Genomic DNA, 13,462 nt, shown 5'->3' with positions numbered 1-13,462 from the left:
ACTGTAATGAGTGTGATTAGTGAAGCTGTTCCTGGAGCATTCATTCCCTTCCTTGGTAGTGCAACTGACAGCAAACAACAGACTATGGGTGGCAAGAGACTTTCAAAAGATCTCAGGGGTAGAGCTGTTGACAGACATAAGGCAGGAGATGGAGACAAAACAAATCTCAAAGGCTTTATCAATCCGAAGGAATCACAGTAAAGTCCATCATAAAGAAGTGGCAAGTGTTTGGTACTACTAGGACCCTCTCTGGATCCGGCCATCCCTCCAAACTGGATGGAAAAGCAAGGAGGAAACTGGTAAGAGAGGCAACCATGAGGCCAGTGGCCACTTTGAAGGAGTTACTGGATTTTATGGCAAAGAGTGGTCATTGTGTGCATGTGACAACAATTTCACAAGCGCTCCACAATGGTGGCTTGTTCAGGAGGGTCACACTTCTCAAGAAAGGCCACATTAAGGCTCGTTTGAGCTTTGCCAGAATGCACCTTGAAGATTCTGATGCCAAGTGGAAAAAGGTCTTATGGTCAGATGAGACCAAAATCAAACTATCTGACCTCAACACCAAACGGTACACCAATGCAGCTCACCATCCACAACACACCATACCTACAGTAAAGCATGGAGGGGGCAGCATCCTGTTGTGGGGGGCCTGGGGCTCTCATTTGGGTAGAAGGAAAAATGGATGGGGGCAAAATACCATCAAGTTCTTGAGGAAATCCTGCTACGCTCTGCCAGAAAGTTGAAGATGGGCAGAATGTTCACCTTTCAACACGACAACAACGACCCGAAGCACACAGCAAAACTGACCACACAGTGGCTGGAGGAGAAAAAAAGTGAATGTCCTCGTGTGGCCAGTCAGAGCCCAGACCTAAATCACACTGAAAATCTGTGGAAAGATCTGAGGATAGCAGACCACCAACGCTCACCATCCAATGTGACCAAACTTGAACAGTTAAACTGTAAAGAAGAGTGGCGGGCAAATATTGAGTGGGCTCAATCTAGGTGTGCAAAGCTGATAGAGAAGAATCCCAAAAGACTCAAGGCTGTCATTAAAGGAAAAGGTGGGTCAAAAAAATGACACTGACATTGGAGGGGGGTGATCCTTTATTAATCTCAGTAGGTCTTGTTTTTGATTTTATAAAATTCTTCTGAACTGTAGCTGTGATATCCCTCACTTGGATGTTAGAGGTTGCATTGAGTAAGTACAGTTGGAAAGAAATACTGGTTTGTGTTTTCATTTAAGGCTGTAAAGCAAAAAAAAAAAAAGGGAATATTTCGAAGCGGGGGGATTCTTTTTCATACCCACTGTAGTTGCTCTCTAGGACCAGACAGACATGACTACTTTGGAAACCAAAATTTTGACCATGGGGGTCCCAGCTTAACATTACTTACCCGGGCAACACCACGTGCTGCTTCTCTATCTACTTTAATATAAAATGGAGTATTGTTTGCTTTTTCAGTGGGGTGGGGGGGCTGTAGGGTGAGACTTGAGTAAGAATAGAAGTTCAGTGCAAAACAAAGGACAGTCAGTGGGTGGTTATTTAACTTGTGCTTTGTCTGCTTTGATTCACAATGTAAGCACTACAAACTCTGCAGTAAGTAGTGAAGTAAGAGGACGAGTCAGACATGACAGCATTCATGGTTACAGCCCAGCAAGGAGATCACGCAATTCTGAAAGACAATCCAATGAAAACGGCGGTCAAAATGGCGAGAGGTTTCCTTCATGATCCTGGCTAGCTCTCTGTATACAAGTCCTGCAGAGATTGTCACAATATCACTATGATACACTCAGTCGAGCCCACAACTCTATGCGGTGCTGTCTGGTCCTTCTGTTTTCCATACATTCAGCCAGTAAGATTTCAGCTGTGCCATTCACAGCACTACCTCAAGGACTGAAGAAACCAAAAAAAAAAAGAAAACACACACAACAGGTTCCTGTTGACCTGCCTGTGCAGAATGAGAACAGCTCCTCGACAAGGCACTAACAGGGCATAAATAAACACTGCAATAAAACTTAAAGGTGACAAAAATAGAAACAAGAGTAAAGCATTAACCAGCACCTGGGGACACTTGAAGAACACGCAGCATCAAGCATGGAGCTTGACATACCCAGGATTAGATAGATAACATAAATAGGATAAACAGATATGAAAGGCACTATATAATACATAGATAAATAGATATGAAAGGCACTATATAATTCATGGATAGAAATGAAAGGCACTATATAATAGATACATAGAGGATAGATGTGAAAGGCACTATTTAATAGACAGGCAGACATATATACTGTATAATAGTACACCCATGGCCAAATGTTCTGAGAAGGAAGGAAGGAAGGAAGGCAGGAAGAGATAGATATAGATAGATAGATAGATAGATAGATAGATAGATAGATAGATAGATAGATAGATAGATAGATAGATAGATAGATAGATAGATAGATAGATAGATGGATGTGAAAGGCTCTATCTATCTAACAGACAGGCAGACATATACACTGTATAATAGTACAGTCATGGCCAAATGTTCTGAGAAGATAGATAGATACAGTCGACCCTCGATATACAACCGGCCTGATATGCGAACAACTTGGTTTACGACCAAACTTTTTGTTTTGAATTACGACCTACGTCTTGTGTTACGACCCAAATGCAGTCACGTGTATCTGCTTGTGCGATTGTAAACAAACTGCCGAGAGCGTTCGTAAGCGTCAGTCGGAGCCCAGATACGTGTGTTTGTGGAAGTAATTTCGGTCAGTGCAGTGATTGATATAATTTATTTCGATAATTGCTATCAAAATGGCCCCAAAAAAGTTGGAAAAGAAGCTGAGGAAGGAAGAGAAGGTAACGAAGGTAAAGAAATCGATAACAATCAAAACGAAGAAGGAAATTGTGCGGAAATATGAGAGTGGCGTTCGTGTGACCGATCTCGCTAATACGTACAGCATGTCAAAATCCACCGTCTCGACAATTTTACGAAGAAAAGATTTAACCACCTTCCATTTCATTCTCTTCCTCCTCCCTTCCTGCAAGCCAAAGATGTCAACTTAAATGGTGAGTACAGTATGAAATTGTTGTTTCTGGTAGGCTAGGCACTTTTTATAACTTTTTGGTTAGTACATTAGAAAAATTATTGGTGTTTTTGGTAAATTATACACATTATATAACCCTTTTTTATTATGCAAAAGCTTAAGTACTGTAAGTGTTGCTGTGCAAGGTTCGGAACGCATTATGGGTATTTCCATTATTTCTTATGGGAAAAATAGTCTTGACTTACAACCAGCCCTCACAAACGAATTGAGTCTGTAAGTCAAGGGTTCACTGTAGGTAAGTAGGTAGATAGATAGGAGTGAAAGGCACTATATAATAGATAGATAGTGTCACAGGAGGCTGTGGGACAGACCCAGCCGGGACGCCTGGAAGGACCGGGAGGCGTTTACGTCCTCCGGGCCATGAAGGGGCAACCACCCTGGATCTAGAGGGGACCACGGGAGAGGAGCAAGGAGGCTCAAGCCCGTTAGGGCCCATGGCCACTGCCAGGGGGCGCCCCAAGCCTCAGGGAGCCCAGGAAACATTCACTTCTGCCACACCCGGGAAGATGGAAGAAGAGCCTTCCAGGGACACCCGGAGTGCTTCCAGGTGCAAGAGCAGCACTTCCGCCACACATCATCAAGCACCTGGAGCACATCCGGGTGAACATAAAAGGGGCCGCTTTCCTACAGTCAGGGAGCCAGAGTCGGGAGGAGGAGGACGAAGCTTGGGAAGAAAGGAGTAGAGTCGAGAAGAGAAGGACTGAGTACTGTTTTGGAGCACTGTGTTGTGTGCAGGACATTAGTTTAATAAAAACGTGTGTGTTTTGGACATACGGTGTCTGTCTGTCGGTCTGTGCCCGGGCCCTGGCCTTCTACAATAGATAGACAGACAGACACACACACACTTTATTAATCCCCATGGGGAAATTCACATACTCCAGCAGTAGTATACTGATAAAAACAAGATTAATTAAAGAGTGATAAAAATGCAGTGCAAGTTAAAAAATGCAAGGTGGAGAGTGCAAGGCAGGTATAACAGACAGTAACTTTGTATAATGTTAACATTCCCCCCCACACCCACCCCCCAAATGGAATTGAATAGTCGCATAGTGTGATGGAGGAATGATCTCCTCAGTCTGTCAGTGGAGCAGGACGGTGACAGCAGTCTGTCGCTGCAGCTGCTCCTCTGTCTGGAGATGATCCTGTTCAGTGGATTCTCCATGACTGACAGGAGTCTGCTCAGCGCCCGTCGCTCTGCCACAGATGTCAAACTGTCCAGCTCCGTGCCTACAGTAGAGCCTGCCTTCCTCACCAGAAGAACCCAAGTGTTGGTTTTCACAAAGTTTGCTGCTTCAGTGTTTTTAGATCTTTGTGTCAGATGCTTCTATGGTGTACTGAAGAAGAATTGCAAGCAGTTCAGAAGTTTCAAAAGCTTTGATTGACAATGACGTCAAGTTTATGCACAGAGTTCACATTTGCAGCGTTGGTCCTTCTTTCTTTTTCAAGACCTATGCAATTTGTCCTGGCAGGCTGTCTGTCTATCAACCTCTGGGCCCAATCCTGACTGATGGCAGCCCATTCTTACAGAATCAGAATTGGTGGGTTTTTGTTTGTCCACCCGCCTCTTGAGGATTGACCACAAGTTCTCAATAGAGAGTTTCCTGGCCATGGACCCCAAATTTTGATGTTTTGTTCCCCAAGCCACTTAGTTGTCATGTTGGCCTTATGACCCTGTGCTTCATCATGCTGGATTGTTCATCGCTGGCCACCAAACTGTTCTGGGATGGTTGGGACAAGTTGCTCTCACAGGATGTTTTGGTCCCATTCTTTATTCATGGCTGTGTTCTCGGGCCAAATTGTGAGTGAGCCCACTGCCTTGGCCAACATGAATGGTCTCAGGATGCTTTACTGTCGGCGTGACACAGGACTGATGGTAGCACTGAGCTTTTCTTCTCCGGACAATACGAAAGGGGATTCATCAGAGACAGCAGTCCTCAGAAGTTCAATCCCAGAATGTCAGTCTGTCCCTGATGTTTTTCTTGGCTTTTTTGCTGCCCTTCTCAACATTCATCAGGCCATCCTCTAAAAGTCTTCACCTCACTCCCACCTGCCTGCTGCCATTCCTGAGCAAGCTCTGTACTGGTGATGCCCCTCCGATCCCGAGCCATGAATCAACGTTAGGTGACACTCCTGGCGCTTGATGGACTTTCTTGGGCGCCCTGACACCTTCTTCACCTCTCTGTTCGAACTCGATAAGCATGACAGAGTGACCTCCAGCCTTGTCCTCGTCTCACCTGTGTTAACGAGAGGACCACTGAAGTGACGTCAGCAGGTCCTTTGGTGACAGGGCTGACTTGCAGTGGCAATGTTTTTTTTGGGGATGGCCAAGAGGGACTTTGCAATCAATTGCAATTCATCTGATCCCTCTTCAGAACATTCTGGTGTAGATGCAAATTGCCATCATAAAAGCCAAGGCAGCAAACTTTGTGAAAATTCATATTTGTGTCATTCCCAAAAGTTTTGGCCACGACTGTACTGTGAGGGCGACAGTTTGGCTGCAATTGTTAGATAGGATCAAAACATCCAAAGAATGCTAACTGAATGTCCATTGTTCTTCAAGGGTTTGGCTCTAAAAAAGAAAAGCTCATGTCACATTACACGACTTTTCCAGCGATTTTCATTTGCTACATTCATTTACATCATTCTTGGAGAGTCGTATGGCAGTCAGAGGTGTGCACTCATGAAGACAATCACCTAATGTGACATACCCAACTAGTCTGCGACCCACTCCGGTAAAATTAAACGGGTCTGATTTTGTGTTTAGTTGTGGGTGCATGAGAGCTGACAGCCAATGAATGCTCAACCGGAACTACAAATTTGTATACAAGGACTAAGAAAATAAAAAAAATAAATAAAAAAACAACACATAATAATACAGAATTGGGAAAAAAAGAAAAGGGCAGAGCCTGCAGTTGAACTTGACATACTTCGTATAACACCGGCTCCAACAGGCAGCACATGGCTCTGAGGCTAGGGATCTGCACTGGCAATCGGAAGGTTGCCAGTTCGAATCCCGTAAATGCCAATACGGACTCTGCTCTGTTGGGTCCTTAAGCAAGGCCCTTAACCTGCAATTGCTGAGCGCTTTGAGTAGTGAGAAAAGCGCTATATAAATGCAAAGAATTACTATTATTATTGGCTGTCACCAAAAGGGGCAAGCAGGATGGAGCCAGAAGGTCGGCACTTGGTTGGTAAATGTGACACGGGCAGTCACATAAACTGATATGGCAGGGCAAATGTAGGGCAGGAGAGCTCTTCAATTGGTCGGTAACACTGCCTGCTCTTTGCCCTCACTCAGTCAGCAGTCACTGTCACAGCCGAGCATCTCATATACTAAAAGAAGCATCTCACCAAAGACATCATCTGTCTGACATGCTGCCCTGGGGCAGATGCTATAAGGTCTATTATAGCAAGGACTAAAAGATTTAAGGACAGTTTTTTTTTTTATTCCAGAGCTATACGCAAACTGAAGAGCAGAAAAAGAACCAACAATAATCTATTTTGATCAAAGGTGATTTTTATCACTAAAGCACTAGAATACTAATAGAACATAAGAGTCTCCTTCATCTTTCGGCTGCTCTCGTTAGGGGTCGCCACAGCGGATCATCTTCTTCCATATTTTTCTGTCCTCTGCATCATGCTCTGTTACACCAATCACCTTCATGTCCTCTCCCACCACATCCATAAACCTTCTCTTCGGCCTTCCTCTTTTCCCCTTACCTGGCAGCCCTATCCTTAACATCCTTCTCCCAGTATACCCTGCAAGTCTCCTCTGCACATGTCCAAACCAACGCAATCTCGCCTCTCTGACTTTGTCTCTCTACTATCCAACCTGAGCTGACCCTCTACTGTCCTCATCCTGTCCATCCTCGTCACACCCAATGCAAATCTTAGCATCTTTTAACTCTGCCACATCCAGCTCTGTCTCCTGTGCCACCGTCTCCAACCCATATAACATAGCTGGTCTCACTACTGTCCTGTAGACCTTCCCTTTCACTTTTGCTGATACCCGTCTGTCACAAGTCACTCCTGACACTCTTCTCCACCCACTCCACCCTGCCTGCACTCTCTTCTTCACCTCTCTTCCACAATCCCCGCTACTCTGTACTGTTGATCCCAAGTAATTAAACTCATCCACCTTTGCCAACTCCACTCCTTGCATCCTCACCATTCCTCTGACCTCTCTCTCATTCACACACATGTATTCTGTCTTAGAGTACAACTTTAAATTTCATTGGTAATTTTATTTATTCATTCATCTGTGCAACAACTGGTGGTGCAACACCATATTAGCTATTCTTAACTGGGTGTACATGTTATGACAGATGACCGGGGACTCTGCCTGACTGGGACGCCCCTGTGAAGGAACGACCGGGAGAAGAGGACATATTCTGGGCAATAGCAATACCTCCCCCAAAACACGAGAGGGTAAATCCCTAGGATTGCATCGGGACCACAGGCTTGGAGCTTGACTATATTTATGTATCTAGATTGCATAATACTATACATTGCATTAATGTTCATATTGCTTACTACACGTCAATATTGCTGCTACTTCTTTGTCTTGTCTTTGCACAATGTCTTGTCTGTGTTTTAATTTTAAATATAAATTATTTGCACTTCATGTTGTTACACTGTGGACCCTGAGCTTCACAATTTCGTCTATCTATATACAGTGGAACCTCGGTTCCCGAACGTCTTGGTACACGTACAACTCGGTTTACGACCAAAAAGTTCGCCAAGCTTTTGCCTCGGTTCACGACCACACACTCGGTATACGAACAAGCCAGTTTCCCTTTCGGTTTGTACGTGTTCAGTCTCTCCCTGTGCATTTCCTGTGCAGCGAGCAAGAGAGAGAGCGCGGCACACACACACACACACACACACACACACACACACACACACACACACAGAGGTAGCGAGAGAGACAGAGAGAGCCACGCACAAACACAGGAGCATGCGCGCGAGCCCGCACACACAGAGGAGCGCTCTAGAGAGACACACACACAGGTGCTCCAGGCTCGCAAAAGACAGACGCACACACACAGGTGCGCCTTAGAGAGAGACACACACACAGGTGCCCCAGGCTCGCAAAAGAGAGACACACGCACACACACACAGGCGCAAGAGAGAGAGCGAGAGCGAGAGCGAGCGAGGGACGCATAAGGTAGAGAAGGCTTGTTTTTGTTTTCAGTTCTATTTACAGTGATCGGTTCGTAGCCTGCATTGTTGCAATGTTACTTTTCTTGGTGGTTTATTAAATTACGGATTTTTCAAATGTTCATTTTTTCCCCTGTGCTTAAAACTCATTAAAAAAAGTGTTTTTAGCGAGCGGTTCCTAGCACTATAGCACAAACTATTGCAGTGTTAGTTTTCTCTGTTTTCTTAGTGTTCTCTGCGGAAGTGCATTCTATGGTATAATTAACTATATTTGTGCTTAAAAACTAAAATTATATATATATATATATATATATATATATATATATATATATATATATATATATATATATATATATACATACATACATACAGTTCGTACGGTCTGGAACGGATTAATTGTATTTACATACAATCCTATGGGAGAAATTGCTTCGGTTCACGACCAACTCAGTTTACGACCAGAGTTTTGGAACGAATTACGGTCATGAACCGAGGTTCCACTGTACTTGTATATGGTTGAGATGACAATAAAACTTGCTTTGACTTTGATATATCTCTATTATATAAAAAAAAATCCTGGGACGGGACTTTTTCAGAGAGATAATTTCAAGTCCCACGACACGAGACTTTTTGCCAAGAGATTTTGACAAGTCCCGCCCTCCTCTCAAACATTTACAATCGCGCCCACGGTCCACTCACCTCTCATTCATGTGAATGCTATTGTCAAACACAGTTCCTGTGCTCTCAGCTCTTATAAATTTTTACGTTTTCCTCATTTTAATACAAGACATACAATCTTTTCGTTTCCTTTGACGTAGTCCTTTGTCTGGACAATAATTTTATACGTTCTAGATGAAGCATCAATGACTAAGCGAAGAACAAAGTGCAGCGCATCAAAAAGAGGCACGAAAGCGTTGAAGAGAAAATAATTCAGAAAAGAACAATAATAATCTAAGTGCAAATTTGGAAAATAAGGAAAGTTATAATCAGTTATAATTTCAGGAACTGAAAACATAAGTCTGTGGGGGCGGAAGTAAAAGACAAAGAGTAGAAGACAAAGCAGAACGCCGCAAAGAGGTTCAAAAACGTTGCCACAATACACATGCAGAGCAGGTTAGAGATAATGAAAGTACGAAAATTTGAAACTCTTAAAAAAACTGATAGTAAAGATCACATTAGTGCTAACAAACGGAACATATTACTCGAATAACGGAACAGTGAAAAGAGATTGAATATATGGACATAGGTAATAGGACAGAACTATGTAGGTATTGTTTGGCTTTAACCTTTAAGTCGGAGACTTGTAGATCATCTAATTCGTGCTGCCATCAGGGAAAAGTAGTGTTTCTACCCAATGAAGAGGCGTATCCGCGAGAATTAAAAGATTTGTTGTTTGGCGAAAGTGAAATCCACATACACGAGCAGCAGAGACACGAAGTGGCTGGCGAGCGAGGCCCTGTAGTTTTAGTAAGAAAAAGGTACTGCAAAATTAAAATGTTAATCCCTATTTATAATTACACATTATGAATTATGAATGTCTAGCTGGTACACTGGAAAAAAAATGGACCCATGTTTAACAAATCAAGAATCTGAACGAGTTGGAGCAGCAAGGCCGGCTGTTGTTGTGCAAAATGAAGCAGGCAGGTCATCTAAAATGGTGAGGGGCGCAGCATGGCATTTTGCTGCGTGTGGAATGGCAGCATCTTCACAGTCAGTTCTCCCCTGTGTTCTACATGGGTTTCTATGCAGGTGAAGGAGTCTTCCTTGCACACCCCAAAGGAGAGGCAGGTGTGCACACAAAACAGAAAGCAGCCGTCCATCAGAAGCCCACACTCACGCTGGGGCCAGTTATTGTAGCCTGTCCACCTTTGGGAATGTGGGAGAAAAACTTGAGGTGCCAGAAAAAAACCTACACGACCACAAGGAGAACATGCAAGCTCTAGACGGACAACCTCTGGGCACGGGAGTCAAACTGTAGGAACCGAAGAAGAGGAACATAGGCACCATTTATAGTTATGTCTGAGATTAGACAGAGAATTTAATAATGATGATAATAATAATAATCTCTCTATTATATAAAAAAAAATCCTGGCATGAGACAAGACTTTTTATCCTGGGACGAGATGTGACTTTTTCAGAGAGATAATTTCAAGTCCCACGAAACGAGACTTTGGGCCAAGAGATTGAACCACGCCTGGGGCCGGAAATAAAAGACAAAGAGTAGATGACAAAGTAGAACATCATAAAGAGGTTCAAAAACATTAGCACGGTACACATGCTGAGCAGGTTAGAGATAATGGAAGTACGAAAATTAGAAAGTCACAAAAAAATTATAGTAAAGATCGCATTAGCGCAAACAAATGGAAATTATTACTCTGTGAAATAATGGAACAGCAAAAAGAGATTGAATATATGGACATACTGTAGGTGATACGACAGAAGTATGTGGTTATTGCTCGGCTTTAAAGGTTAAGTCGGAGACTTGTAGATCGTCTAATTCATGCTGCCATCAGGGAAAAGCAGTGTTTCTACCCAATGAGGAGGCGTATCAGCGAGAATTAAAAGATTTGTTGTTTGATGAAAGTGAAATCCACATAAGTGAGCAGCAGAGACACGAAGTGGTTGGCGAGCAAAGCCGCCTAATTTTAGTAAGAAAAAGGAACTGCATTATTAAAATGTTAATCCCTATTTATAATTACATGTTATGAATTATGAATGTCTAGCTGGTACACTGGGTAAAAAAAACGTATAAATATGGTAAATACAGAATTTAACCGCAAAAAAGCTGTAGTACAATTATTAAAAATGATTAAAACCTAAAAAGATTAAGTGCACATATATTTACATTTAAGCAGCGTTTATCTGCCAATATGAATTAAGTGAATCATCCATCCATCCATTTTCCAACCCGCTGAATCGAACACAGGGGTCTGCTGGAGCCAATCCCAGCCAACACAGGGCACAAGGCAGGAACCAATCCCGGGCAGGGCGCAAGCCCACCGGAGGGCACACACACACACCAAGCACACACTAGGGACAATTTTGGATCGCCAATGCACCTAACCTGCATGTCTTTGGACTGTGGGAGGAAACCCACACAGACACGGGGAGAACATGAAAACTCCACACAGGGAGGATTAATGTTACATGTATTATGGATAAATATTTTCCCTACAAATTTAATTAATTAAAAAAGTATGTATTGTAAGGGAATTTTATTTATTTTATTCATTTTACAGTCACTCAACAATAAGCATACATACTTTCATTTTGTTAATAAAAACTGAACAGGTAACTCCTGTCGTCTAAAGTTTAATTATAAAAATACCAAAGTCAACACTTTAATATTTTACTTTGATTTTTTTTGGTTTTTTTTTAACGCATATGCTGACAATTGTGTAATGTGTGAGATTTTTGATGTGTGGTGTTTAAAGGGATAATTTCAAGCTTCCTTTCAGGTAGCGTACCGAAATCGCATAGTATGCGTTATGCAGTGACAATATGGGAATTTTATCTTAGAAGTTTTCTCCGAATTTGTTTATGCACGATCTTTGGATAAAAGTTTTTTAAAGAGTTAAAGAAAAAAAATTTTCCGAGTCAATATCGGAATCCGGCCGATCACAGTTTAATACCGGTGACTGGTATGGGTCATAAAGACACCTGATCGGAGCATCCCTACATAACTGCATGCCAATCTGACTCCGTTTATAGTCGGTGGTCTGTTCAGGGACCTAACAATCGGCTTTTAAAAGACGTTCACACTCCGTATGCCTTACATCACTAAATTCAACCATTGACATGTCCTCATCATCCATTGATGTCCCTTTTCCCTTGTCCACATGCGAACAGCCTGTCTCGAGGGTCCTGGCTTGAGACGTCCCGAGATTTTTCACTATCGTTTGCTCACTTCCTTAGGGGATCATTACTTTGTCTTTCTTTACACTGTTTTGGCTTTTAATGTCTACTCAGTATTGGTGCCCTTAGGCAGTTCAATATTAATGTAACACTCACCGGAAACACACTGATTTCATATTCTCTCTCGCGAGTGACAACTCACCTTTCCCAAAGTAAAATATATAACATTTCATTTCCCGGTAATTTTAGCATTTTCATAAAACCGTTACAGACACAATAGCCAGAAATTACGCACTACACCCAACATTTGACCGTCTGTGTACGTTTGAATACGTAGATTCAAATGAGACCTACCTGATTTCGGCGGATACCTGTAAGCCGAATTCGCCTGAATATCGATATCTTCCACCCCAGCCATTCGCCTGCTTATTATGGACCCCATCTTCCAAGTAGTACGCCGAATTTTGAAGAATGGCCTGGAAAAACAAAGCGGACGGCGTCGCTGGAAACCAAAGAGCTATACTGTGCCGAGCTTTAATGAAGCATACTAGGAGAGTTACGGTTGTCCTTGTTCTCCGACCGTATTTCCTTTCTTTGGCATTTAGAATCGCTTCTACAAACGAGAAAGTCGACAAAAACAATCAGAACAAAAAATATATGACGCTTTCTAGCCTCCGATGTCGTCGAAAAGAGTGCGTCGCAGGAAGTAGAGGGAAAGTTGCAGTGGATGATGGGAAATGTTGTTCATCTGAAGGGACAGACATCGTTTATTCGAAGAGAGGCGGGTCCTCATAAACTACAACTCCCGACGCGCGAAAAAGACAGGTTAGCCAATCACACTGCGACAAAAGCCGGGCAGTGGAAATTGTAGTTTTTTATGCCTGCCGTTTACCTTTCCGGTCGAGAATTAAGGTTTCTGTTCACTTTTGAGAGCTGAAGGTGCGATTTTTTCATCACAGTGAATGCTTTGGAAGCAAAGCACACGCATCTGACACAGGATACGATAGTGTGGTCATATTTTAACAGTGAGAAACGGAGACATTTTAAAACTAAATAGACTTTTTTTAACGGCTAATCGCGAGGATACAGAGATTGAAATCCGGACGTATGGCTACTTGAATTGGAAACTAGCGGAGCACTGCGACAAACCGTATTAGAAAACTGAAAGGCACAGGTAGTGAGGCACCGTGTTTTAAGAACTGAGCGTTTAACTAGTAGAAGGACAATTCTGTGACCCTGATTGTGTCTCTTAACCTACCTGCCCTCCAGATATGTACAGTGCATCCGGAAAGTATTCACAGCGCATCATCACTTTTTCCACATTTTGTTATGTTACAGCCTTATTCCAAAATG

General features: G+C 42.8%; 1 protein-coding gene across 3 annotated transcripts in view; it reads right to left on the bottom strand.

Moving 5' to 3' along the window:
- The window catches only part of LOC114661031 (E3 ubiquitin-protein ligase MGRN1-like), a 90,748-nt gene extending 77,935 nt beyond the window's left edge, over positions 1–12,813 (bottom strand). For 2 of the 3 annotated variants that reach the window (XM_028814124.2, XM_028814125.2), the window contains exon 1: positions 12,464–12,810. In XM_028814124.2, coding sequence (XP_028669957.1) covers positions 12,464–12,551 — 88 coding nt within the window. In that variant the 5' untranslated portion in view covers positions 12,552–12,810. Of the gene's footprint in view, positions 1–12,463 lie in introns of all 3 variants that reach the window. The other variant, XM_051933804.1, reaches the window with a different exon arrangement.
- Positions 12,814–13,462: the final 649 nt, after the last annotated feature.

The sequence above is a fragment of the Erpetoichthys calabaricus genome, chromosome 11 (genome assembly GCF_900747795.2).
Source record: "Erpetoichthys calabaricus chromosome 11, fErpCal1.3, whole genome shotgun sequence".
In the NCBI taxonomy this organism is placed as follows: Eukaryota; Metazoa; Chordata; class Cladistia; order Polypteriformes; family Polypteridae; genus Erpetoichthys; species Erpetoichthys calabaricus.
The sequence above is the reverse complement of the archived record's forward strand: the minus strand, read 5'-3'. Positions and strand labels throughout refer to the sequence as shown.